Source organism: Ammospiza nelsoni, chromosome 8, assembly GCF_027579445.1.
Source record: "Ammospiza nelsoni isolate bAmmNel1 chromosome 8, bAmmNel1.pri, whole genome shotgun sequence".
NCBI classification, from domain to species: Eukaryota; Metazoa; Chordata; class Aves; order Passeriformes; family Passerellidae; genus Ammospiza; species Ammospiza nelsoni.
The window spans coordinates 13093288-13120947 of NC_080640.1; the positions used below are offsets into that span (position 1 = coordinate 13093288).

General features: G+C 55.1%; 1 protein-coding gene across 2 annotated transcripts in view; it reads left to right on the forward strand.

The window, feature by feature from the left end:
• Positions 1–657: 657 nt before the first annotated feature.
• Positions 658–27660, forward strand: part of SEMA4G (semaphorin 4G) — a 29539-nt gene continuing 2536 nt past the window's right edge. Inside the window, exons 1-14 of one of the 2 annotated variants that reach the window (XM_059477257.1) lie at positions 658–752; positions 21649–21862; positions 23004–23152; positions 23672–23734; positions 23814–23912; positions 25042–25135; positions 25326–25439; positions 25626–25792; positions 25941–26110; positions 26274–26418; positions 26496–26718; positions 26805–26920; positions 27245–27396; positions 27587–27648. In XM_059477257.1, coding sequence (XP_059333240.1) covers positions 21739–21862; positions 23004–23152; positions 23672–23734; positions 23814–23912; positions 25042–25135; positions 25326–25439; positions 25626–25792; positions 25941–26110; positions 26274–26418; positions 26496–26718; positions 26805–26920; positions 27245–27396; positions 27587–27648 — 1678 coding nt within the window. In that variant the 5' untranslated portion in view covers positions 658–752; positions 21649–21738. Of the gene's footprint in view, positions 753–21648; positions 21863–23003; positions 23153–23671; positions 23735–23813; positions 23917–25041; positions 25136–25325; positions 25440–25625; positions 25793–25940; positions 26111–26273; positions 26419–26495; positions 26719–26804; positions 26921–27244; positions 27397–27586; positions 27649–27660 lie in introns of those variants that run through there. The other variant, XM_059477259.1, reaches the window with a different exon arrangement.

Genomic DNA, 27660 nt, shown 5'->3' on the forward strand with positions numbered 1-27660 from the left:
AGGCTCTCCCCTCCCGAGGCTTGCTGGAACTCCTGGCTCTCGGAGCAGATGCAGGAGCAGAGGGTCCCCTTCCTCTCCGGACTGCAGCTGAAATAAAAACAATAGCTTCAAGCTGCCAGGGGCAGTGGTGGGGAGAGTGGGGCAAGGCATCCAGTTTCATGCTTTATTCACACTGCAGGCTTTTATAAAGGCAGTGTAAATCATGCAGAGCAGCCGTGGGCTCTGCAGACAGCATCGCTCAGGCTCTCAGACACATTGATCTGCATGCTGGAAACTGAGCGTGTCCCTTTGCCCTGAGCAGGCTGTGGGGAGAGGCCTGCCAGGTGAGGATGCTGAGCTGCTGCACTGCATGTCAGCTCTCCTTCACCTTTGTGAAGCACTGCCTGCCTCCCCTGTGTACTAACCCATTTTTCCCCCTCAATATTTTGTGCTCCAGCATTGTTATGGCAAGGCTTGCACAATGCAACGTGTTTTTCCCTCCAGTTGATTTTCTCTGATTAGCCCATTTTTCCTCTTGCCCTCATTCTGTTTTTCCCGCAGTATGCGAACGCCGTTCGCTGAGAAACTGTGTCAGCCTTCCTCTAATTAAGAGTCTGGCAGGAGGCAGCGCAACAGTAATTTTGGAGATGACGCTTCCAGTTTGGAGCTGACAGGGAGCTGAGGTGCTGCAGCAGGCGCTGCTGCTGGGGATGCAGGAATGTTCTCCGGCTGAGCAGGACAGGGGGACCCACAAGGAGCCTGCTGCAGGAGCAGTGAGTACCCCGGGTGCTTGGGTGTTTGATCTGTGTCCTCTTGAAAAGCAGCTGCAGGAATGGTTAAATCTGTGGTTATGTCACAGGTTTAGCCCTTTGTGAGGGTGTCTCTGTGTGTGTGTAAAGGATAGGAATAAATTGCAGTGGCCCTAAGTCGGCTGCATCTCTCTGAAATAGTTGTAATGTTGGAAAGTAAGATGGAGAGCTCAACAATCGGCCTGAAAAAGGGCAAATAAGGAGAAGCCATTCAATGGCGCTCTGTCATATGGCTTCAGACTCCATAGTTCTTTTATTAGCAGGAAAGCTCAAAGCAAACAAAAGGAGACAGGAGCTGGGGATCTGCTTGCCTCAGGATGTGGATGCTAAAAGCTTAGAGGTTCAAAGAGCATTTTATGGCAGAAAAATGAAGCAGGAGTCTGTGAAATGAAAGCCGTTCTCCCTGGCTGAGAAAGCTCAGGCTGCTGATCCCTGGAGGGTGGAGCATGTGCTGGGGAGATATCCCAGATGTCTGTCCCATTCCTTCACCCCCTAGCAAGGTGCTAGGATTTGGTCCAGTGTGCTGTTAATGCCTGAATGCTTTATGTGAACAGCTGAGGGATTTCATGTCATCTCTCAGTTTCCAGGCAGTCCATCGTGTCCACCATTCTGTCTCTCCATCCACTCCTGAGACAGAAGTTGCTGTTGAAGGTTGTGCCAGCCCTTGCTCTGAAGGAGCCTAGTGAGGTGTATGGGGTCAAATGTTTCATTTGGCTGAAGAAAACTCAGTGACATTTTTTGATCTTTCTAATGACCCTGTGAGCCAGACTAGGAAAACGAGTTGTGTGGTTCAGGAACTCCAGCAGAACACAGCCAGCCACATGCCAGAGTTGACCTCCTTCCTCTCCCCTCCCACCCCATCCAAAGATGTAGAGAGAAGTACAAATAAGAGCAGATGAGGAGATTTTTAAAAAAAAAAATCTTTCCTATGTGGTACCACTAGAGCACAATTCAGCATTTTCCTCTCTACTTGCTGTGTCAGATTTGCCTCTTGGGGGCAACCTCACCCCACTCCGGCTGGGACCAAAGGGAGCTCAAGTGCTTGGGGGCGATGACTCACTGCGCATCTCTCTCTGCCTTTGCGTTATCTGATCATTTTTAGTAATCGAGGTCATAATTTGCTGAAAGGATTTTAGGATTTAAGCCGTCGAGGCTTAAAAGCTGTTGGTGGCTTTTCAGAAACGATGTGATTGGCTCTTGAAGGTCCCTTTCCAGGCTTGGAGTCCTTCAAAGTTTTTTCCTGCCTTGGTGTCCTTCAGAGAGAGGAGGGTAGTATGGAAGGACGTGTCTTTTGTGGTTCTGGTTTAATGGGTAGAGCATAAATCTCTGCGAGGAAGATTTACAGTGTTCTCCTAGCTCTTCTGCCTGGGTTGGCTTGGACTGTCACTAAGCCTATCAGATAGTGCTGAGGACACTCTGACTTGTCAGGGGGAGAGCAAAAATTACTGCTCCAGCTCCATTTCAGCCCCGAGTTCCTGAGCAGGCATCTCATACAAACCCTGTCCGCAAAAAACCATTTGCATTTATTTAAAGGGCGTTGAGGTATATGATGGAATAAAGGAAGTATTATTCATGCTTCGTGCTGTGGTTCCTAATGGTACTTTACATGCTGATATGACCTACAAAGCTTGTTGTTTTGTGCCTGCAGTGCTCTGATGTTCTTCCTACCCCGAGGGTCAGAAATGACAAGAATAAATGATTGTGATGAGCGTCTTGCAAATCCCTGCTCCCTCTCCTTGGAAGTGTCCTTGCCAGGGCACAGCTCAGTGACCTTGCTGGCACAGGCAGCAGAGGGACAGCATCCTTGTCTGGCCCATGGGACTGAACAGAATGATCTTCCTGTGAGGGCAAATCCATTTATCCATAGTTGTGTTTCACCTTCTCCCCAAAGCACAGGGATGCAGCTTGGGCTGGGCACGGGGCTTGGCCCAAGCTGAACACACACAGGGCCTGTCCTCTGGAACATACCAGGGAGGAGGCTGGAGCAAGTGAGGTTCACCATGGACCCCAAAGCATAGAGACTACTCCAAAGGGGGGTGCAGGGCCTGCAGCCTGTGTGTGCCCAGTGAGGGACTGAGTCAGCCTTGCTGGGGCAGCAGCTCCTGGCTCCAGCCAGCCTGGGCACTTGGGCAGCAGCAACCACGCCGCTCATTAACCCAGCCCTCTAGCACTTGCTCTGCTGGCCTTGACACTGTCCTTCTTAATAGCTCCCCTTTTTCTTTTTTTTTTTTTTCTCTTTTAATAAAGGTAAATTAGCTATATGGATATGCAGGAACATGAATCAAAGGAATTCAGCTGACTCTCAAATGAACCATTCGTACAGAGATGTGCTAAAGCACCAGGACGTGATGGATGCAGCCTGCTCAGAAAACACCTAAGGACAAAAACTGCTTGTGAGGCATCTCACTGCAGCCTCCAAAAATCTGATTATGTAGGGGGAGGAAAAAAAAATCAGGTTTTGGAATACATTAACTTAGCTGAACAGCACAGAGAGAAAGTACCAGCAAGAAGCAAATCAATTCCTGAAGGCTGCTGGGAAATCTCACTGAATTGAAGCTTCAGAGTAAGGCTGGCTGCACTTAGAGGAGTTATGTTTCACCTGAAATATTTAACACTGGGCATTGAAGTGCTCTGTGTGTCCAAAGAGCCCACCAAAAATATGCTTACGAGAAGATTTTAGAGGAACCCTGGGCTCATGCCATGCTGTTGATGGGTGAACCCAGATTTTCACATTGATCAGTTTTGTTGGGTTTTTGTTGGTTTTTTGGTTGTTTTTTTGTTCTGGTTATTTTTAAGAAAAGCACGGGAAGGATAAGTCCATCGCCTCCATCACAGGGAAGCAGAAATTACCATGTAATGAATGCTGGTCTGCTTTTGGGACATGTGCTGACAGATCTGTTGTTAGGAGGAGATGTTTCCATAGCAAAACCATCATCATAAATGGCACTGTGATGCAGCAGAGATGCTGTGGTGGCCCCGGGGACCATCTTCCCCGACCTTTCTGAGCATCCTTCCAAGGAATATGGGAGAGTGATGGCAGGGGGGATCAGAGCAGCTCATGGTGATGCTCCTCACAGCGCTGCCATAGCACCAGGGCTCTGCTGGCAAGGCTGTCAGCTCAGCGTTTTTCAGTCCTTTCCCACTTCAACAGAAAAACTTCAACAAAAGGCAAGCTTGAAATAGCTCATTTTATCTCCACAAACAACTTGCTTTGAGCATCATTGTCATTCAGCCTAAATTACTTTTAGATGTTTTTAATGACTGGGGAACGTTATTCAGCTGTTAATTCTGCAGCACTCTGCTGAGGGACAGTCCATCTGTAAAGACCAAGGACTCCAATATTGTGGTTGCTCTTACTGACATTCATTTAGCTTTATTATTTGATACGTGATTTCCTGTGGCAGAGATGTTTTCAGCTAAATTTACAGCTACAAGCTCTTTTCTTTGCATGAAGGGGATCTGCTTCCAAAAGGGCTGGAAGGCTGGCTATGCATGTACCAGTGGAAGGTCAGGGATGTAGAGGAGAAACTCCGGGAGATTGAAGGTGACAGTCCAAATCCTGTCTGCACTGAGGGTGACATTACCCTTTGGGCTGCAGGGATTTTAGACCATCATTTGTTACCTCTACCTTGCACTTTACTTGTAATGCACAGCACGGAGAGCTGTGACTTGCAAAATGATCCCACTGGGGCCGTGGTTTGTGACATCAGCCATGCAGGTCTCTCCAGTCCCTCTTTCCAAGGCAGGCACAGCTTTTGCATTCGTTTCCAAAAGCAACTTCTAAGTCACTTGCCTTCACCATCTCTGGGTTTTGCAGTGCTTCTGGGAGACTGTATTTTTAAATCCTAGCTCATAAATTTTGGAAGCTCCTTTCCTTCCCCACCCCCTCGCCCCTATCAAAGTGTCAGAGCTGAAGAAAAACTGCGAGAGTGATGGATGTGCCCAGCTCTGCTTGCCAGTGCTCTGCTGTGTGGGGGGGTTATTTACTGCACTGCTGGGGTTGTTTCTTCTTTGGTGACAGAGACAGCAGTGTAGGGGTTCGGTGCCTGGGAAGGAGGGGTGGGATGCCCATGGACCATCCAAGCATTTGGCTGGAGGAGGCAGGGCTGGGACAGAGGTTGCTTGGGCACAGTGACACAGAGAGCAAAAAGGTGAAGCCATGGGGACATGGATCCTGTCTGGTGCCTTGGCCCAAGGGGTGGATGCTGGGGCCACAACACCTTCCTGACTCCAGCTCTGGGGGGGGTGCAGGTTGGGTCACTCAAAAGGGCAGCTTTTAATAGCCACCAGTCTTATCCCATCCCTCGTGCAGCCCCAGGTTTTTGTGCTACTGCTCTAGGCAGTGTGTGGCAGGGACCTGACCTGCCATGCAGGGGAAACACAGGGTCTGTGCCCCACTGCAGAAACAGAGAGAGACACCCCTGTGCTCCCTGGCCAGGCTGGAGCCTGCCTGCTTTTACTGGGAGCAGCTGGGATCATGGGCAGAGGGGTTGTCAATGTCCAGCCCAGCAAATCACTTCTCCTGGTGCTATGCCTCTGTCTCTTCCCTGTGTGCAGCCACCTTTGTCCTGCTCCTGCCCCAGAGCTGGGACAAGCCCCCACAATGAGCTTCAAAACTCCATTTTCTAATGGAACTCCCAGTGCCTGCTGGTATTTCCCCCTCCATGCTGCAGGAGCATCCCAAAGCAGCTCTGCCTGGTTGAAAGGCAGGTCAGGACCCTGCCCTCCCGCAGTCTCACCAGCCCTTCCCTGAGGGCACGCTGCCGACAGATCCGGAGCCAGGGAGATGCTTTCCGCTGGCTTAGAGAGGTTTGCAGACAAGCAAACCAACCCGAGCCTGCCAGCTCGCTGTGGAGCGCCCGTCCCCCGTGAACTCCTGTGCGCCTCTTGCAGCCGGGCTTGTGGGAACGGATCGGAGGCTGCTGTGACTCAGCTGCTTCTCCCTTGAGAAAATCTGCCCTGGCACGGTGCTTGGCTCTGCGGCTGGGGCTGCCGGCACCTGGCAGCCTTCATCAACAAATGGCCTTGGGCAGAACATCCCAATTTCCACTGCCAAGCATTTATGGGAGGAGAAACGCTGCATGTGATCTTGCAGGAAGTGGAGGCAGCAACTCTGCTCTGTACTGAGCCGGGGGAAAATGTCCCATCCCTCCCTGAAGCTGAGCCTTGGGCTGGAGGGGCTGCAGCACAGGCTGGCTCTTCTGGTCTGCCCCTGCCTTTTTCCATCTCCTTATAACTTTCTCAGACAAATTCTTCTGCAATTGTAATTTTCCCCGCTGGCTCTCAGCCTGAAGAAACAGTGGTTTGGAAAGTTTGCTCAATGACTTGAAGGGAAGAGACTCCCGAGCCTTTCATGCTCTGTGCCCATTGGAATATTTTTTTTCCCGGGGCTAATTTGTGGAGCATCACACTTGGCTTGATGAGTCCGTGACGCTCTCAAGAAACAAAGCCAAGCCTGGTCAGTGTGTACTCAGCTGCTGGGAAGCCCCAAGTGCTGCTGTCAGAGTCCAGGCAACACCATGTGGTCTTTTCTGTTCCTCTGCTCCACACAGATCTGTGGGCCTGGAATCTGGGCAGGCTGCTCCTGTGGGGGACAAAGGAGACTGATGAGGTTTCCCCACTCCCCTGTGGCACAGGGCTGGTGTGCCCCCCATGGGGCTTTTTTTCCATGGAGGCAGGTAAAGCAGCAGTGCAGGTCTCACAGCGTAGCTGAAGGATGGAGGGGCCTGGAGAAAGGCTGTTTTGCTTGTTACTTTCTCATGTCAGAAGGGGAAAGTACCCGTTTTTCCGCTGGTGGTTTTGCCTTTATAACAAGCCTGTCGCTGCGGTGTGGGCTGGCACGGCCCTAGCCTTAGTTTCACAACTCCTTTGTGGGTTTCATAAACCCCAGCGGCTGGAGCACCGTGATTTTGTAACTCCCAGCTGGCTTTTAAACCAGTCTGGAGAGGAGCTTGAAATGGTTGGATGCCTGCTGCCTCTTGGACTACAGAGGCAGGCAAACCAAATCCCAGATCTGGAGCTTTATCTCAGTTTCTTACCTGGGGCAAGGGAAAGACAGGCTGCAGGTACTGCTGAGCAGAAGCCAGGCCTGCCTTAGGAAGCAGTGTCCTACCAAATGCTGGGGATCCTGGTCAACCCATGGGTTTGATAAGCACCAATGCCCTGTTAGTGCTACAATCCCAAAAGAGAACCCTTTGTGACTTGCTGCTGCCATGGTCTGCACCCTGCCAGTGTATTTCTAATTTAATCCTGGCTGCTATTTGATCCTGCTAAGTTGTTTGTCTTTACCCCTCTCTGATCCATAATGAAATCCTCTGTCTGACCAAACCTGGTTTCCAGTCGTGGGAGAGGGGACACAGATCGGTGGGGAGTGTAGGGGTCTTCTGACAGCCACCCTGGACACCCCTGTGTGTGGAACATCCATAAGATCTTGGTTGTGCAGGATAAGCCTGAGAGGGGGCAAGAGGGCTGGGGGCTGGCACATTTTGGGACTGCAGGCAGGGTGAGGGTCCCTTGGGGCCCAGGGTGAGTGTTGGTGCTGAGCTACAGCCAAGCCAGACAGTGGCTCATCCCCAGCAGCCTTGAGGTACTTGAGGCACAGCAGTGTCATGCATTAAGCACCCTGAATCGCATCACTGTGTGCTCTGAGGGGTCTGCATGGCCCTGCAGGAAGGCTGAAGGCTGTGCTGGCTGGGGAAGTGTCTCTGGCAGGGAGCAGCTGGCAGTGCTGCTGCCCTGGGAGCTGAGCTGCAACCTGAGTGCGGGCAGGTCGCATCTCCCTGCTCGGGGCGAGCGCAGCCTGCGTGCTGGGAGAGCTGATCCGCGCTAATCCCATCAATATTTCACGGTGTCCTGGCCCTGTTATAATTCCTCGCATCATTTGGGATGCCGACTGGGATGGGGGTGTGGTGCCAAGTGAAACATGAGAGCTGCCATGTCTTTGCCCTGGCTCCCTGGGCATCTGGGGTGTGAGAGGGGCTGTCTGTGAGCTTTTCTGCTGGCTGCCACAGGTAGAGTGGTGTGGCAGAAACAGATGAACTCAGAAATGCTGGCTCTTGGCATCTGCCTGGTTCTGCTGCGTGCTGGAGTGGTGGGGCTGTGCTGTGCTGGGCAGCTGGCCCCTGCACGGGTGGGGCTGTGAAATGGCAGAGCCTGCTCTACTCGGTCCTCTCTCTGTGGGGCACAGTGTTTAAGTGACAACAATAAGAAAATAAACAGTAACCAGTCTCTGGGCTGGTGATGAGGGCACAAAACATTTCCTTTTCATAAAGGCTGTTTGGAGTAACAGGGAGAGAGCACTACAGACAAAATCTGGCATGGTTTTGGGGAGGGGGGTTTCCCAAGGCACCATGTCGTGACTCAAAGGGTCCCCTGCTTTGGGCTGGGATAGGAGTTGTAGGGCTGTAAATCCTATCAGGAGCAGATGATGGAGCTGGGGTTGTTTAACCTGGAGAAAAGGATGTTCTGGAGAGACCGTGTCACTCCCTACAATTGCCTGAAAGGAGGTTGTAGCAAGGTGAGGGTCAGCATTTTCTCCCAAGTAACAATTGATAGGACAAGAGGAAAAGGCCTCAAGCTGCACCAGCGGAGGTTCAAGTTGGACATCATGAAGAATTTATTCTCTCTAAGTGTTGTTAAGTATTGGAATGGACTGCACAGGGAAGTGGTGGGGTCAACATCCCAGAAGATGTTCAAGAATTGACTGGACATGGCACTTAGTGCTGTGGTTTTGTTGATAAGGTCTTTTTGGGTCAAAGGTTGGACTCAATGATCTTGGAGATCGCTTCCAACCTTCACAATTCTGCGATTCTAGAGCTGCCCTGATAGGAAATTCCCCTTCCAGCACCTTCCTGGCTCTGGGCTAGGGTTGAAGCAGAGCTAGACCTTCAGAACCAATCCATGGATATGAGGGATACAAGCACAGGAGACGGTTGGGTCTGTTTGGGCTCCTGCTGCCTGGAAAAGTGCCTCTCTGACTCTTGGGAAAACCATGCAAAGAAGGGGAAGGTCCTGGCCTTCAACTTCTTGGAGCCCTAAATTCCTTCAGTTAATCTCATGGGGGCAGCAGAGCAAGCAAAGCTCTGAAAATAGATCTGTTTCCAGCTGCCAATGACTCGTGTTAATTAATTAAAGCCTCGCAAGCTCGGGCCTTTAAAATCCCAGTGCAGGTCGCGCCAGGCTCAGCTTGCTCTGCACTCACACACTAATTATCCTGCTGCAAGGCCAGCAGCTAACGAAGCTCCAATTTGTGCTGGCTTCGGCTTCCAGCTATGTGGGAGGCAGGGAGTGCTGCTGCAGGATGGGATGGGTACAGTGCCCTGGGTAAGGGGGAGCTTTGGGCAGTGCTGTCCCAGCCCTGGCACCCCTTCCCCAGCGCTCATGGACCAGCTCTCCCCATAAGTGGCCCCACAGACTCCAGCTGTGCCTCTGCTGAGGTAGGGAATGGGGTTTGGAGAGGATGTGGAGGACCAGCTGCCTTGCAGCACCTGAGCACCCCATACCTAGGTAAGACAGGCTGGCCAAGAACATCCCTGCCTGGCTCCCGTCCCTGCCTGGCTCCCGGTGCCTGGGCCTCCCACTTCCGCAGGGTGGGCAGAGGGGCGAGGCAAGGCGAGGCGCGGAGGAGACGCTGGGGTTTTGCCCGAGGACAGGAGGAAATGGTAATTAGTTTCTGGAGCACAGAGGAGGCAAGGGCGGGGAGGCAGGGAGTGCTCTAGGAGGTGGGCAGTGTCTGCTCTGAGAGTGGGGACAAGGAATGGGCCTTGGGATGTCATGCTGGGAGAGCGGGTGGTGGCTGCTTGGGGAGTGTGTGCAAGGGTGACAGAACCACCTGTCATTAAGAACACCAGGATGAGTCCCTCCTCAGCTGAGACCCATTGGTGGGTGAGGGCTGGGGGATTCAAACCTCTGTTACCCTCCCTCCACCTACAGTGTTTGTAGGAGTCAGGATTCTGGCAGTCAGAGGCCCTGGGAATGGCATGTTAGTCAGGCTCCCCACAGGATCACCCTGGCCCTGCCATCTTCACTGACCCTTGAGGTCCAGAAGGTGGTGGAATCTCAGCTAGGGCTGACCCTCACCCCCAAGCAATGCTCAGCAGCTGTAGCACAACCTGCTCAGCCCTATGCCCTGCTATGGGTCTGGCTCCAGGTCTGCAGGGTGTGGGGTTGGGGTGGTCTTTGTCCCCTTTCTGGAGACCTTACCTCTGGGATGGGATGGTGTGGAGCGGAGGGGATGAACTGGCATCCAGAGGCGATGGTGCTGGGACTGGGCACCACATGGCTTTGTGACCACAGGCTGGCATCACCCGGCCACCCTGCCAGCTCCAAGAGAGCTGCAGTTCAGCATACACAGGTACAGCATTTCCCCACCTCCTGCTCCAGCTGATTTCCAACTGCCCTAGATCCAACCTGCTGATTACACACAATGTTGGCTCAGGGTTTGGTTTTGGGAGGCCTGCTGCTGCTGCGAGGGTTTAGGAGGGAGGGTTGGCCAGGTGCTGGAAGCTTACGAAAGGAAAGCAAACACAGGCCTGGACTTGGCAGCTCCTCCACATGGGGAGGAGCTGCAGAAGCCACCCAGGATAAAAAGGCTCCACACAGGGCCCCAGAGAAACCATTACCTGCCTGTGTTTCCAAACAACCTTCCGCCATGTGTGAATGGCGAGGCGTGCTGAGAGCAGGGAGAAGATGGGGCACAGTGCCTGATCCAGGCATGCAGTGCAGGGTGCTGCGGTGACTTTGAGGGGCAAGACACCTTAGTGAGCACCATGGCACTGGCGGGGGGCTGTGCTGTGCTGACATGGGTGCCTCTGGCTGGGGTTTTGGCATGATGGTACAGGTAGCATGTGTTTGCTGTGCTGACAGAGTAGGATGGCACTTATCCGTGTTCAGTCATGCTTTTTCACAGTACTAAGTCCACAATATCAGTCCTTTGCCTCTCTGACTTTGCAAAGGGAATTCGCACGGGCTTTTGGGGGCCGCATCATGCAAACCACCTGTGCTGAGTGAGCCCCCGGCCCACCCTACGTGTTGGGGGCTGCACGGTAGCATCCCGTCCCTGCCTGCCGCGACTCTGCCGAGGGACGTGCTGCCACCTGCTTCCACGCAACGCAGGCAGGGCCGGCCCTGCTCCCCTCCCCTCCCCTCCTCGTCCTCCTCTTCCTCCTCCTCCTCGCGGCCCCACGCTGAGGGCCAAACCCCCACGCTCGGCGCTGCCGACAGGGGGCGCTGCGGAGCCCGGCTCGGCTCGGTCCGCACGGCGGGGCCGCGACAGCCGAGCCGGGCTGCGCTGCGAGCCGAGCCGAGCCGAGCCCGGCCGAACCCTGCCCTCGCCCGCCGTACCGCCCGCACCGGCTGCGCCACCGCGCCAGGCAAGCACCGAGGGGCCGCGAGCGGCGGCGTTCGGGGCGGGCGCGGGTCCGCGGGCCAGGGGGGTGCCGCGTTTGGGCGCCGCGTCCGCGGGCAGGATCCGGGAGCTGGGTCGGTCGCGCGCGGGGTGCGGGTACTGCGCGCACACGGCTGGGGCCGGGTGATCAGCCCACGGGCAGGATCTGGAGAGCTGGGTGCGGGTGTTGAATCGCTTGGTAAGTCCTGGGGTGCTGGCTCAGGGTCGGGTATGGCTCTGCAGGTAGGGCTTGGGGTGCTGGATCCCAGCTGCTGAGTCCGCAGGCAGGATTAAGGGTGCTGGGTCCGGCTGCTGAGTCCACGGGAAGGGTTGGGTTGTTGGATTTGGAGTGCCGGGTCTTGGTTGGGGTCCACAAGCGAGGTTTGGAATGCTGGTTCTGTCTGCTCGGGTGCTGGATCCGGGTGCTGAGTCTACAGGCAGGTTCTGGGGTGCTGGGTGTGGGTGCTGCTCACAGGAACGGTCCAGAGAAAGAGGAGCAGGGCTCTGACCTGCTGTGGTTGAAATCCAGGGAATAATGCGTTTGGGGAAACAAGAGGGCAGAACCTCGGAAGCGACAGGGAAAGGGATTTAGGGTAGGTCTGATGCAGGTGAGGATTTGGGGGTGAAGAACGGAAGGGGAGGTGGGATATGCTGGATGTGGTGGCAGTGCAGGAACTTTCTCTGGGGACAGGTTTGGGGTGTGGAGTGAGGTGGGTCTGGGGGACCTGGGTAGGAGCAATGGAGGAACATGCTGGGGGTGTGAGGGAACACGATTCTAGGAGTTACGGACAGACAAGGCACCAGCTCTGGGCAGGGAGGGCTGGATCCTGCCCTGTCCTTCCCCAGCAGGCCTGGGGGGATGAGAACTGCTGGGGGTGTTTGGGAAGGCTGAGCATTACCTGGGGTCAGCTGGTGTTTCAGATGGCTGGGATGAGGTACTAAACTGATGCAGGTGGTGCAGTGCAATCCCTGCCCCCTCTCCTTCCCTTTGGAAATCAGGGGGTGGTCATGGAATGTGGCTTGTCTGAGCCTTGACTCGTCGAGATTCATCTCCTGGGGCTGCATTGCTCTGGGGGCTGCAGATGGCCCCCAGGCAGAGCAGACCAGCCTGTGCTAGGGCTTCTCTGCTTCTTCGTGCCAATCCAAAGGTAGAAAGTACCTGCAGCACAGGAATTTGGGGCTCTCTTTGCTCTCTCTAGTAGTGCCCAGGTGAGTCAGTGACTTGTGCGTGGCCTTTAAACCAAGAGCGTGAAGTGGGAGGGGGAACCATGAAAAGCCTCTCCGGGTGCAAAAAAACCCAGTCTCCTCAGACAAAGAGGCTTTCCAAAATGGATGAGGAGTGCAGTTCTGCTCAGATGCAGGGAAATTATTAATAACAACAGCGGCATTTTTGGTGCTGGCTGGGCTGCCACTGCGGGCTCCGGCTGTTTCGCTGCGGCAGGCGCTGGTTGGGCCCCCCTGAACCCCGAAGCTGGGCAGGGTGACCCTGGCAGCTGCAGATGCTGCGTGTGTGCCCTGCAGGACAGGTCTGTGCTTCATCTCCGTTTGGCCAGGCTTGCTGTGCCCAGAGGGATGAGGGGCAGGGAGCTGCCCCCCAGCAGGAGAGATCCCTATCAGGACTTTGTTTTTGTGTTGCAACCTGAGGGGAAAAAAAAAAGGCAACAAATCCAAACCACCCTTTCAGCTGCTGCAGATGAGGCTTTGTTCTCCCCCCCTGCCTTTTCCAACATCTATTTGAACATTTCACCACTTTACCCACCAGGAATGCAGCGGGTTTGCTGGAGCTGGGAGGTTTATTCAGCAAATCTGGCAGGTCATGTGCTGGGATAAAGGTGCAGGTGTGCTTAGCAAGGCTGCTGAGGGGCCTCTGCTGGGCTGTGCAGGGGAGATGTGGTGCCAGCCTCGCCTGGCTGCGTGTGGGGAATTTCCTTGCACTTGCCCGCCGGCTCTGCTTGGCATCCTGATGAGACTTGTTGGGAAGCACCTCATGTGATGGGTGATTTCGTGAGAGGGGGCCCGTCCTGGGGACCTGCTTCCCGTCCGAGAGGAGAGGTGATGCCCCCAGACTTTTATATGTAACTCCCCCGACAGTGGTGCTGGGTGGGTGCCTGTTCCTGTTCAAAGGTGAGAGCTCCTGCCTGACTGCTGCTTCAGGAGGAAACGCTGCCATCTCCATTCCTCCATTCCTGGCCGGCTCTGCCACCAGCTCCTCGTGATTTACAAGCATGAGGGCTCTGCCACAGCAAGGTCATCACCAAAGCCACCCCCTCCTTCCCCCTGGGGCCTGAGCTCTGCTGCCCAGAGACCAAGGGTGCCCAGGGTTTCAGGCTCTAGGTAACCTGTGTGGGGGCCAGGATGCAGCTTCGTGGTTCAGGGTGTGCTCTGGGTTCTGCTTTTCTTGTTGCTTAAAAGCTCCCTCCAGGTTCAATCCCACCTCCGTTACCTGACAGAGGGAGATGGTTTGCCTGTTGCAAAGCCCAGCCCATGTAAATCATGTGGAGATCTGATTTTGGGGCAACAAAGCTGGCGGTATGCAAACAACTATGGGAAAGGCCAGATGTTACTGCTTTGTGCTGTGCAGTTTTGAATGCAAAGTGAAATATCAAAATTGGGTTTGACCCCGAATTGAAGCTTTGTTGGGGGGAAAGCAAAGGAAACAAGAAGATGTTGAAACTGGAAGCCCCAAAACTGCTCCCGTCATCTGGTTTTACTGGACTTTGGAAAAGAAAACAGTTTATCTTTGGAATAAATAAAAGGGAGAGGAACAGGCTTGCAGCAGAAAGCCCCATGTTCACTGCAGACAAGCTGGGTTGTGCTCCACTTCTTGCCCCTGCTTCCAAGGGGACCCCAGGTCGTGTGGGATTTCTGAGCCTCTGTTTCCCCTTGGGAAAGCCCCGCACCGTCCGGACGGCGGGAACCCCAGGCATTGCCAAGAAACATCTTTGAAACTCAAACCTGGCTTTGGAAAATAACTGGAAGACAAACCGGCTCTAAACAAACACCCAAGTTAATTCCGTGTCTTGCATTGTATGAGCCCAGTGAAATGAAACAGTGCAGCCACAGGGACGGGCAAATGGATTCAGATGCTTTAAAAAGCCCTGAAATCTGCTGGCTTTGAGATGTCCTTTTACATTTAGGGTTGGGATTTTTTTCTTGTTTTCTTTCTAATTGTTCCTGGGAATTTAATTCTACAATTATTTTGCTGCTTCTGCTGAGGAGACAATGTGCTTCAGCCACAAAGCCTTTGAAGGCTGAATTGCAGATCACATCCAGTGCTGAGCCACTTGGATGCAGACGCCCCCTTGCTGGGAGAATTTGCTGTGATGTGGAGGGCTGTCTGTCTGTTCGTTTGTCCAGGCTGCCGAGGGGCTGCCGGCCAGCGGTGCAGCTTGTCACGCTGCAAATGCAAAAAGCATGGAGCCTGTTGGGGTTTGGAGGTGATGTTGCCTAATGATGGGGGAGGTGGGAGCCCCAGGGCTGTGCATCCCGTATCTCAGGGCTCGGTGGCTCTCTCTGCCTCCCCCGTGTCCTGGGCTGGAGGCGTGAGAGTGGAGTCAGAGCGAGCCACAAAGTCTCGGCACCATCCGGTTTCACTTCCCGGCTGTCGCACGACTCCCTGCTGCTCTCTCAGGTGCTCCCAGGCTGTGGGGTCAGCCCAGGGCTGCTGCTGTGGCCTTTCCAAAGGGGACAGATGTGCTGTGAGAGGGAAGAGCCATAGGGACTGTGTCCTCACTGCTGTCCTGCAAGAGCTAATGGCCTCCAGTGTGTGAGGAATTGTTCCTGTGGGGGGAGTTTTGCTGCTCTGTCCAGGACTGGCTGTGGCATCCCTTGGTGCTCTCAGTCCAGCCACTGAGCTGCAAGGGTTTGCCCTTCAGCCTCCCCTCCTTGCACCCTTCTGGACCATCTCCTGGCAAGGCCTCTGGACCCAGGCAAGGAACTGTTTCAGCTAACAGACAGTTTTGGTGGGTTTTCCATTTGGGTGGGCAGTGGAGGAGTGATCTCTTCTGCTGTCATGGGCACTGTGCTCTCGCTGTCTGCTTGTGTCGATTCATGAGCAGCTGGAGCAGAGCTGTCCCTGTGCCGTGGCACAGGGCAGAGCAGCTTTCCTTATTTTCTCAGTCGGACTTTTTTGGGTGGGTTTGGGTGGGAATGGCTGGAGAGCTCTCATGGGGACTTGGCACTGAGCTCTGTTGCTGCCTGGCAGCCCCTTTGAATCTCCTGCTTCACATCAGACCCGACCTGATGGAGGAGAGGAACGAGTTCTTGTGAGATTAGTGAAAACAGGGAGCTTGGGAGAAGCTAACACACCCTGATCCCTGCAGCCCTGCAGGGATGACACCATATATCCCTGCCCCTTGTGTGGTGGGCAACATTCCCCACAGGAATGCAGCAGGGGGATGTCGATAAAGGCATGGGGCTGGTGGGGGCGAGGGGGGGGCAAATGTGTTGGAAACTGGGCTGTTGTTAGTTTTATTGCTGACTATTCAGCTTGTCTTTCCAGGGATGTTTGGCTCCCTCCAGCACTGGGGCCCCTTAAACTGTCCCACATCCCCAACTGTCCCGACTCTGTCTCCCATCCATCACTTTGCTACTTCACATGTCTACTCCCTGCCGTGACATTTCTGGGATCAGAGCTGGGTGCTCTCCTCTGCTGGTGGCTGGTGGGGACTGCTGTGGGAATTCGGAGCCTGTTCCCATGGCCTGCAGGAGCCTCCCACCCGCCTCCCTGGCTCCACGATGGCTGTGCTCTTCGTGGGGGCTTTGCATTGGGAGCAGGGCAGGATACTCTGTGAGAGGAGCTGATGTTGCAGCTCTTCCTCCCCTTCTTTGTGCCCAAATCCCAAATTTGGGTAAAGGAGAAGTACATCTGCTTCCTGAATGGCGGAAGCTCGAGTGTGTGTCTGCTGAAGCACCTCAGGGTCACGCATGGTTTTGTTTAAGGAAAGCAAAAATAAACCCAGGGAGGGGCTCCCAGGAGGTCACTATGCTCCTTCTCTCCCTGACCCAGCACGGGTCCCCTCTTCCTGGAGGGTATTTGGCAAGTTTGCATTTTTTTCTTGTGTTGTTGACAAAAATCCTGTCTGGTTGAGAAATATCTGTGCAGCAGCGCCAGCCCAGTCCCACGGGTCAAATCCTGCCCCTGCAGATCTGTGCCGGGAACAGCGGCTTGTTTTCGGCTGGCCTTTGGGGGTGCTGCCACGGGGGACCCATGTCCTTGCAGGGCAATCTGGGCACGAGGCCAGGAGCAAACTCCTCGAACAAATGGATGGACACTATGGGCTTGGGGTGGATCTGATGTTTTATCATTTGCTGGTTGGGATCTGCAGCAGAAGCGAAGTGCTGGAAGTTCGTCAAGGGCTGAATTAAAGTTGCCTGGCAACCTCCATCCCGGCTCCTCTTCCCACATCTCGCAGGATTTCCCACCCAAGGCCTGCCGCCTCCAGGGAAGGGGGGCCCGAAATGCACCGTGCTCACATCAGGCTGGGGCCAGCCCTGTCTCCCTTGCCATAACTCACTGGCTGTTCCCATGCCCAGAGCTCTCCCCACCTCACCATCCCCTGGGGCAGGTGCCTTTCCCCCAGCCTGCCCCAGGAACCGGCCAGGCTGTTTCAGCTGAACCTGAGAGCATCCTGAGTGGGTCTCCTCGGGGGTGGGACAGTTCAGTGACAGTGGGAATGCGAGTGGCTGCAGGGGGTTGTGCCAGGCTGGGCATCAGTGAGTAGAGTGGAATCGGCTGCAAGGGAGTGCCCAGGCTCCAAAAAAAGCAAAGTGCAATTGGTGTCTTCTGGTGCAGTGCCAGATGGGGATTTTGTTAAGTCTGTTTTGCAGCTCCATAACCCAGAGAAGACCCACTGTAAATCCCTGTCTCTCACTGGGAAACCGGCAGTGCTTGTTTGTAGTCTGTGATGCCAAGGGGAGCAGCCCATGAGGGAGGGGGAATGTCCAGCAGCCACTCTGGGAGCCTGCTTGGGCTTTACTAGATCTTGGTAGAACAACTATAAGCTGTCTAGGGAGGAGTGGGATGTGAAAGTGTCTTGTCCCACTCCGCAAATCTGTCCTGCCATCCAGAATAGATGCTGAGGGTAAGCTGGAGAAGTGCTGCTCCCATGCACCGCTTCCATTCTTTCTCCTGAGTTCCTTTGAAATTAAAAAGCTGGCATAATTTTTTTTTGAGGAAACGTCTATGGGGGGCCTGTGAGACCCTGTCTGTGGTCTCTCCATGTTTGGCAGCCCCACAGACACCACAGCTTTCCTGGAGTGCAGCTTGCAAACACCTTGTGCTCCCAGGTTTTGCTGCCTTGTGACTTTGAGGACCATGGGGCTCTGGGAAGGAGCTCCTATGCCCACAAAATGTCCTGCTGCAGTTGAGGTGTATGGCAGCTTTGGCTTGTTTCTTTGGCGAGTTTCTTTAGCCAGATTCAGGTTGGTGAGAGTGTGAAATTCACTCATCAAAAGCTTTTTGCTCCTCCAGAGACGCTGGTCATGGGGATTTTAAGGAGGTGCCGACTGGGCCAGCCCGTTTGGGTGTGCTGTGCCTGGCTGCCGATGGGAGGCTGAGGCCAGCACAGTCATGCTCACACAGCTGCCGTGGTGACCCAGTAAACCCAGTCAGACCTGACCGGGGCTCGCTCGCTCCCCTGTGCTCTCACCCACGCCTGCACGCCTCTGCTGCCCCGCTGCTTTCCTGCATTCCCCAGGGACCAGCAAACATCCCACCGGTGAGAGGCGGAACCTGGCTCCGTGCTGGGAACTGTGGCTGAAGCCCCTAGGAGCACTGATAGCCAGTGGTAGGAGGGTGGGTTTTTGCCTCTGTGGATGTTGCACGTTGTGAGCAGAGCAGCTGGTTCCTGGCTTCACCCCTTTTGGGGTGTCCGTCAGTCCTGTGCCTGGGTCCTGCATCTGCCATCCTGCTTCTTCAGCGTCGCCAGCCAGCGACGGGAGCCTCAGTGGGAGCTGAGGCTGGACCATCAGGTCCTATGTTGGCCCCCGGTGCTGGGAAGTAGGTGAGGTGCCACGGGACTTGGGAGCTCATTCCTGGGGAATGGGGTGGGCTTTTCTGGGACGTTTTTCTCTTAAACTCCTAGCTTTCTTGGAGCTGCTGCTGCTTTCTAGCCTCTCCATCTCCCCTTTTTGTTTCCCTTCCCTAGAGAAAACTGTTCGTTTCCATTCCCAGCTTTTTTTTATTTCTCATTGAAGTGCTGGACTTGTGTAATCCGTCTGCCCCCAGTCCTAGTGGTGTGTCCCACAGATCAAGACCTCCTCTACTTCCTGCCTGAGCCCTCAGCTTCACCCTGAGCTTAGAACTTGCATACTGACAAGGGGGAAGTGCTGGGTTTGGGGGTGTTTGGTGTGGCTGCACACCAGGGTATTGACCTGAGGGGAGCAAAGGATTGTTTCAGTTCCTTCCTGCTTTTTCTCCCCCACTCTAGGTATGAAAAATAAGAACTAGAAAATTAAAAAAAAAAATAGGGAATCTTGGAACAGCCCTTCTCTTTGAGTAAATATTAACTGGCTCTTACAACGTAACTGATTAAATGTTCTTTAGGACAAAGTTACATCTGATCTCAGTCAAAGGAACCTTTGGAAATGGGTGTAGCTGCTTCACGGGAAAAAGCAGAAGAGCCCAGCCCTGACAGCATGGGAAGCTGCTCCCCCTTGCCCAGCCAGGAACCCTGCGCAACCTGCCAGTTTAATATATTTTTGTTTTCCCCCTGTACTGGTTCAGTGTGTATGATGGTTAATGTTAGCTGGGGCTGGCTCGCAGCACCACGCTGGGCCTGTGATAAACACCATCCCTGCCACCCTGGCCGGCCGCACTCCCAGCTCCGCTCCCTGGCACATCGGGAGCCAAGCAGCAGGCAAAGTTCAGGGTTTGTTTGTGCAGGGGAGATAAGCTGAGGACGCCCAGCAGCATGCAGGGCTGTTACTCATTTATGAGAATCATTGTTTGCCTTGTCGTAAGGAGGTTTTTCCTCTACTCTGCTTCCCCATCCCAGGTGCAGCAGCTCTTGTGGTTTGTGCATGATTCCAGACTTGAGTCCCCATGTGGACTCTTGGGGAAGGGTCCCTGTAACTTCCAGAGTGGTCCTGCTCCCACTGGTGGGATGGAGATGTGTCAGCATGGGGCTGGCCAGGGTGCTTTGGTGCTCCAGGTGTGACCCCACCACTGGCTTTGCCCAAAGCTTGGTGGGTTTGGCTCGTGCTAGACATGGTGCCACCAAAGCAAATTGTTTCTTCTTGATGTCCGTCTGCACTCACCTGCCTTGCATTGCTGTGCTGTCATTCATGGGCAGACCCTCTGTTTGTACAGGGCTTGTCCTGGAAACAGGAGTAACCTGGAATGAGCCTGCTCTGGGATCTGCTCCCCAGGGAGCTCAGCCCTGCATGCAGCACCCTGCCTAAACCCAGGGTTGGATGCTCTTGGGTGCTCTGTTCTGGTCTGGGGGGACAATGGGGCAGCAGGGAGAAATATTTCCCATCTGCCTCATTCCCTCTCAGGATTGGCTGTTTGGTCTCTGCCCTGAGATGCGTGGGATGGTTCTGAGGCAGCCCGCGCTCCAAAGAATGAGTCTGGACTCTTCACTTTTTGGTCTTCAGGTTGTTTATTATTTCTTATCTACAAAATTTTTCTCTCTGCCCAGCCGAGATCTGTTCAGCAAGGCAGCTACAGGCACTGTGACCGCCCCCGAGGCAGTGTCATCTTTTATACTACAAACTACGTATATCATATTTACTTTTAATTCCCAATACCTATCACCTATGTTACACAGTGCACTTCTACTCTAAACCAATCCCCAAGTGCCAACATCACAGCAGAAAATGGAGAACAAGAAGAAGAAAGAAGGAGGACTGGACACGCCCTGATTCCTCCATCTTGTCCCCATAACCCCTATACTAAAAATTCTAAAATCTATATTTTCACCCTGTGAACACATCATTCTTGCACCATTCAAACTTGTGTGGCTCTCATGTCCTCATACACAGGTGGCACTTCGTTAGAAGGACCAAAATCAAACCACCAGGTGTTCTGGGCAACATGCCAGGGTCTCTGAGCCCCCCGAGAGGGTTCTCGGCAGCTCTGAACATCCGGAGGGATGTGCTGAGTTCCCACACTTCCCAGAATGCTCTCGGGCAGCCGCCAGTGCAGGTGTGATGTTTGTGTCTGAAAGCCCTTGAAGGAACCAGAACTTTGATGCAAGCTCCAGAACTAGGGCTGAATCCACATCCGGCCTCTCACTTCTTCTCAGTCCCAAAGCCCTCTTCACCTTGGTTTTACCTCCCTTCTTCTTGGGACTCAGCAAAGTATTTGCTTCAGGGAAATTGTTTGCAGTGAGCGTGTTTGAGCAGCTTCTCTACAGGGTCAGGTATTTTGGTTTTTCATATATATATATCTATATGTGGGTGTATATATATATTTATAAACCTCTAAGCAAATACTTAGGTGCTGGTTGCTTACTGGGAGCTCTCCAGCTCAGAGATACCCAGTCATCTTTTTCCTCCTTAGTGCCTGCAAGATGAGCTAGTGGCTTTGCTCAGTGCAGCTGGGAGAGGTGGGGGATATTTGTGGGGTTCGAATGCATGAAAGTGAGAGCTGAAGTAGATGTGGAGCTTCAAGGCAGCTTGGGATGAAAGAGAACCTGAAATCTTGTGGAAAAACACAGTAGGGAAAAATTGTTTCATCTTGAAAAGATTTGCCGAAGATTCCAAGCAGTTCCTGTATGGATTTTCCTTCACCTTACATCCCTGTGTGCCTGAAGCATCCTTTCCAATGCCTCGGTCCTCTGGAGTGTCATCACTTCAGAGGGGCCAAAGCTGGGACCAAGGACCATGTCCTTGAACAGCAGGACATGGTCAGCTGGGCTTTTGGGAAGGAGAGGAGACCTTGGGCTCCCCAGGACCCTCACTGTTGCCATTCCTGCTGCAGCCACTCTGGGGGTGCAGTGGGACTTGGGGTACCCCTGTGTGCCAAGAGACCCACAGAGGGGCTCTCTTTCTCTGCTTTTGAGGGAAAAATGTTTCTGCTTTTTGGTGTGATATGCAATGGGGGACCAGCTGCCTCTGCTGAAACATATCCTTCAGTCAGGGGGATCTGCAGGAGCAAAAGGCTGGGGGTGAATGAGGGATGAACCCAGAGAAGACCTGGGGGAAAATGTACCTCCAGGCAGCTGACCCAAGTGCTCAGCAAGCAGCTCCCTGCTGTGACAGAATGGTTGCTGACCCAGGGGGATGCTGCAGAAGGTCACTGTGCTTAAACTCCCCTCCGTGCTCCATGATGGCTGCAGGCTCCGTGCCTTGTGCTATGCCTTGCTTTCCCCTTGAGCAAATGAGGGTTTGTTTTTCCCTGAAGCCATTCCTGGTCTGAGGCCGTGCTGGGTCAAGCATCCATGCGTGTGTGCAGCTGGCTCCTTCCCAAGCCTGCCTGCTCGTGAGACGTTGGGACAGCAGGAGTGTCTGAGCCAGCGCTCTGTGTTTCAGGAGGGTTTGGTGGCCAGCCCTGTCCCAGAGAGCTGGAGAGGCCGTGCTGAGGAGTGGCTGTGCCGGCCCGGCGGCTGAGAGAGCGGGAAGATGAGCGCAGGGCCGGCACATCTCCTGACAACTCTCTTCATGGCAGCGGCAGCCATGGGCTACCCGTCACGGCGCTCTGCCTCCGACCTGGACGCCACCCCCAGGACAACAGTCACCTTTGATGGTAAGGGGGTGTGGGTCCTGGTGGTGGCAGTGAGGTTTGGGATTTTGCTGGCACTGGCATTGGTGCATTGTGACTGCATCTAAGCTTTGCCACCCACCTGGAGCAGGGGGCTCAGCATGGGAGGAGGGTGGCTACATGGAGGCCTCTAATCCCCTGGGCTCCAGAAATCAGGGCCCACATGGCTGTCTGGTACTGAGTGCCCCAAAGAAATGAGCATGGCAAAATCATCTCCCCTAAAGCCGGAGGGGGACGAAGATGTACAGGGAGTCAGCCCTGACCAACCCCTGGCCCTGCCCAGCAGCTCTTGGAGGGTGTTCTGAGCTGGGCATCACACCTGAGCTGGCATCTCATGGCCCAGATTGTTAGCACGAAACTTTCTTCCATTATTTTCTCTAATTGTCCCTGAGCTCTTTACCTCCAGCCTCTGTGGTGTCAGTGAGCCCAGCAATGTCATTGTCCCTTGGGGGACATCATTGACCTCATTAGTGAGGCTCAACTCAGCAATCGATGGTGGGAGAGTTTCATTAGTAGGTGGGGTGCCCTTTTCTGGGAAAGATGGGGAGTCATTCCTTTTCCAGCTGTCTACAGGATCCCAAGCCTCATAGACTTTTCACTTCCTACTGGTCCCTCTGGCCAGGGCTGAGTCCTACCTCACACTTCTCAGCACCTCAAATTGGATGGTTTCATTGGCTTGGTGAACAGGAGCACTCAGCCTCACGTCAAATTCACTCCCCTTGTGTGACAGTTTTGATTCAGGATTTTTTATCCTTCCCTGGGCTGGCTGGGCTCAGTTCACAGACAGAGTCACTGCCAGCATGTTTCTGCTTTCTTCAGCAGTTTCCCAAACAACATGGCAGGTTCATGCCCAGCACAGACATTGCAGCTCCCACCCCTGAGCTGTGCTTTAATTAGCGGAGAGAAGTTTCCTCTGTGAGCCCGAGCCCAATTAGTGCCTTTTACCTTTTACCAAACCTTCTCCCTTCCTTTCCTCCTGCTGTAACTGCTGTCACCCAGCACTGCCTGCCTGATAACCTCAGCAAGTGCCATCTCACCCACTTCCAGCTCCATTCTCTTGTCTTTTCCCAGTGGCTCGCGCTGTGCCTGCCCCGGTGTCCCCCTCAGCCCCCTGTTCCCTTTGCAGAGCTGTCGGGAGTCCGGCGCTTCACGGCGCACACCCTCAACTACAGCACGCTGCTGCTGGAGGACGAGCGGGGCATCCTCTACGTGGGCGCCAGGGGAGCCATCTTCGCCCTCAACTCCAGCGACGTGGCCGACGGCTCCCACCACACGGTGAGCCTGTCCTCTGCCACGCTGCCCAATCCCCGTCCACATCGTGGCCACTCTATCCCTGCTCAACCTCCCCCTCACCATCTCAGGTCCTGCCTGGAGGTGATGTCCCCAAATCAGTCCCCAGGTCCCCTGTGGACACCTGGTCCTTCTCCCCAGCATGGGGACAGCAGTGGGAGATATACCCAAGCTCAGGCCTGCTGTTTCAGGGTCACCCCAGCAGAATGAAGGGCAGGGAGGGACCCACACTCTCCCCCAGGGAAGGATATCCCCAAATCCTCCAGGCTCCTGCAGTGCTCTGGGATGTCTGTCCACTAATTGGGGTGTGGGACCACTCTTGCCCCAGGCTGGTGGGATGTGTGCAGGGTGCCATCTTGTGTTCTGAGCAACCATCCCTCCCAAACAAATAAATAAGGACTTTATCATCTCTGATGGCTCTGATGAAAGCTGGAGGTTGCAGCGACGGGGGGGACCATGCAGTGATGGGGGGTCATGCAGTAGCAGTCTCTCTTCCCCTTGCAGATCCACTGGGAAGCCTCCCCAGAGAAGAGGATGGACTGCCTACAGAAGGGCAAAAACAACAAGGTAGAGCCGCTGGGTGGGTGCCAGGGAGGGGCTGCCCCCACTTTTCCTGGCTTGTAACACCTGCCCTCCCCCTCTGCAGACCGAGTGCTTCAACCACGTGCGGTTCCTGCAGCGGCTGAACAGCACCCACCTCTATGCCTGCGGGACCTACGCCTTCCACCCGCTCTGCGCCGCCATCGTGAGTACGGCTCACCCACAGCTGCCCCTGTCCCCTGCCACTGTGTCACCCCGGAGAGGTGCAAGCCCTGTCCTTTCCCACCATCTCCACCCAGCCCCACTCCCTTTCTACTGCTGTCCCTGCCTGGCTCACTCCCAGGTGAGTGACTCTCAGGCTGGGGTGAGTAGGTTTGAGGATGTGGCCACCGTGATGCAGATGCCATGAGTCCCCACCCTGGCACTCTGACCCCAAACAAGAGGGCTGGGGATGGATCAGTGCCATGGGGGACACATGTGAGCTCAGCAGGATAGGATGCACCAGCCCTGGACCTGGTCTCCACTGCCTGCTGTTGCAGAATGCCCTCCCAGAAGAGGGGCTGCAGAGTGGCTGATGGCAGGTGGTATGCATGCCCAGGGAAAGGTGACAGGGGCAGAACTGACTCAGCAGCCCCTCCCCAGGAATTTCCTGTGCTAGTCCGAGAGTCCACACATGGCTGTGACTCATGTGTCCAAGAGCAGCCGTGTTTTATTGGCAGTGTAGCTCCTTGAGTCAGTGGAGACTCAGTTGCCATTTGCCCACCTCCCTTCCTGAGCTGGGGGGCAAAGGGGCCCCGTGACCATGCCTGCAGTGTGGCTGGGGAGCCCTGGAGAGCCTGTGCCTGTTCCCATGGCTGTGCTGCTGGTCCGGTTTGGCCCTCGCACACACTGGAAATTGGGTGGAGGAGCTGCCAAGCTGGAAGGGCCCTGTCATTATTTAACATGCTTTGAACTGCAAACCCCAAAGAAAGTAACTCCTGCTATGACATGGACAACACCTGGGGGGACTCCAGGCTGGCTGAGCAACATCTGCCAACCAGGCACTGTCTGGGAATATTGGCTGCACTGGCTGGCTCCTGCCCTGTGCCCGTGCAAAGCCCAGCTGGGGCTCCTCTTCCTCCCAGAGCCCTCTACCCACTCTTGGCTGGAGGCTGTGGCTGGCTGTGTGGTTTCTGATCAGCTAGAGGGTGCCAGGGGGGTTCTTCTTACTTGGACAAGGGCATGGCTATGGGCATCACTTTGTCCCTGCTAGCAGCCTCAGCAGAGAGCCTGAGGCTGGCAGGTGAGGTGGATCTGTCCCCTCTTGTCTAACCTGATTCCCTATCCCCTTCAAGGATGCCAACAGGTTCATGTTGCCATCTCACTTTGAAGAAGGCAAGGAGAAATGTCCATATGACCCTGCCCGTGGCTACACTGGGCTCATTGTGGGTAAGCAGCACCTTTCTGGGGCTGGTGGGGACATGCAGGATGCCACTGACCATGGCCCCATCCCAACACCTCTCCAGGGGGTGCCAGTGGTCCTCCCCCCCCTCCTCTGCCTGGGGCAGTGGGGTGCTGGTGGCCTGTGGGGCTGTCCTCAGGCTGCAGGGCCATGCTGATGGGCACCTGCCCTCCACAGATGGAGGCTTGTACACAGCAACACGCTACGAGTTTCGGAGCCTCCCCGACATTCGGAGGAACCTGCACCAGCGGCCACTGAAAACGGAGGAGTCCCCACTGCACTGGCTGAATGGTGAGATGTCCCTGTCCCTCCCATCTCGTGGGCTGTGGCACACTGTGCATTGCTCTGGAGAGTGGAGCAGGTGTGGGGGATGGCTCTGGAGTCCTGTGTGGTTTGCTCTGAGAAGGAACTGAGGCAGGGAGGGATTCCCCATTCTGTATTGGTCTCCAATCACCACCTCTTGCTCCATGTCCCCAGATGCTGAGTTTGTGACCTCTGTGCTGGTCCGGGAGAGCAGGGACAGCCCTGTGGGTGACGATGACAAAATCTACTACTTCTTCATGGAGAGGGCAGGAGAGGAGACCACATCCTTCTTTGACAAGAGTCAGGTGGCCCGAGTGGCCCGGGTGGCCCGTGTTTGCAAGGTAGGCATGCTCCCAGCCACAGGGAGCCAAGCATTGCTCCTGTTGGTGCAGGGGCAGCACGCCTCCGCCTGTGGGAAGACTGAGGTACAGGCAGAGGGGAATGAGCAACTGTCCAGCCTGTGCAGAAATGCTCTCTGCACCCTCCCAGAGCGATGTGGGGGGGAAGAAGATTCTGCAGCGCAAGTGGACGTCCTTCGTGAAGGCACGCCTGGTCTGCTACATCCCCTACTACGAGGTGCTGCGCAGTGTCTGCAGCCTGGACGGGGGCGGCTGGGCCAGCACTGTCTTCTATGCTGCCTTCACACTCTCAGCACAGTGGTGAGTGGGGCAGCAGCCAGAAGGATCAGGGCTAAAAGTCTGCAGCACCAGGGGAGCCAGAGATGTGCAAGGGGATGTGCAGGCGGGTGCTGAGCACCTGGGGGTGCACTGGTTGGGAGCACCCATGTATCTGCCCAGGCTTAGGTGAGGTTCTGCTCCTCAGGAGGACCATGGAGGCCTCAGCCGTGTGCCGCTATGACATCTCGGCGGTGCAGCGTGCATTCGAGGGCCCCTACATGGAGTACCAGGACTGGGCTCGCAAATGGTCCCGCTACGATGGTGCAGTGCCCGAGCCCCGGCCCGGCTCCGTGAGTGCCTAGGAGTGCAGAGCAGGGGTGGCATGGGGCAGCTGCCTTCCTCTCTGACCCCTGTTTCCCCTGGGCAGTGCATCACGGACCACTCCCGCAGGAAGGGCTACAACTCCTCGCAGGACCTGCCCAACAATGTCCTGGACTTTGTCAAGCTGCACCCACTCATGTTTGAGGAGGTGAAGCCAGCTGGCGGGGAGCCGCTCCTGGTGAAGAAGAACGTGGTGTACAGCCAGCTGGCTGTAGACAGGGTGCAGGCCCTGGATGGCCGCTCCTACGATGTGCTCTTCATGGGGACAGGTGAGTGTGAGATGAGTTCGATGGGCCTCTGCTGGGCAAAGGCCACATCTCACATTCCCTCCTGAATCCCCTGCTCTGCTCTCCAGGGGATGGCTGGATCCACAAGGCTGTGGTGGTGAACTCTGGCATCCACATTGTGGAGGAGGTGCAGGTGTTCAGGGACCTGCAGCCTGTGGAGAGCCTGGTGATCTCCCACATCCAGGTGAGGGGTGGAACAAGTAGGGGGAGACTACACATAGGGCATGCTTGTGCTGTGAAGCTCCCATTGTGCTGTTTGGGGTTTTGGGGGGACATGACTCCTGGGTCACACCAGCTCAGGATATGTGCTGGAGCCCAGGAGGGTAGCTTGGGGAAATGAACCAGCCTGGCCATCAGCACTGACTGGGAGCTGGGGGCCCTTCTCGTGCACACCCATGAAGGGAGAGCTGTGCTGTGGGGCTGGGAAGGATCTCTGGGCACCATAGGGCACTCCACAGCCCAGCAGCACCATGCCAGATCCATACTGAGCCAGCCCTTTCCCCCTCAGAGGAGCCTGTACGTGGGGGCAGCCAGCGGGATCGTGCAGGTGCCCCTGGCCTCCTGTGCCAAGTACTCCTCTTGCTATGACTGCATCCTTGCCCGGGACCCCTACTGTGCCTGGGATGGCAGGGCATGCCGCACCATCGCCACCACAGACAGGTAGGGATGGGCTGCCCATCTGCAGATGGGTCCCCATGAACCTTCCACTTGCCCAATCCCACGCTGTTTCACGTCACCCCAGAGCCAACCCCAAAGGTCTGGCATCTGACAGTGGGTCTCCTGGTGGCCGTGACCCCCATAAGGGGAGGCTCAGCTGAGGCTGTATGGCTGAGCCCCCCATGCCTTGCAGCACAGGGCTGGTGCAGGACATTCAAAGTGGCAACAAGGGATGCCGGAGCAGCTCTGGACGGGGTGAGTGTCTCC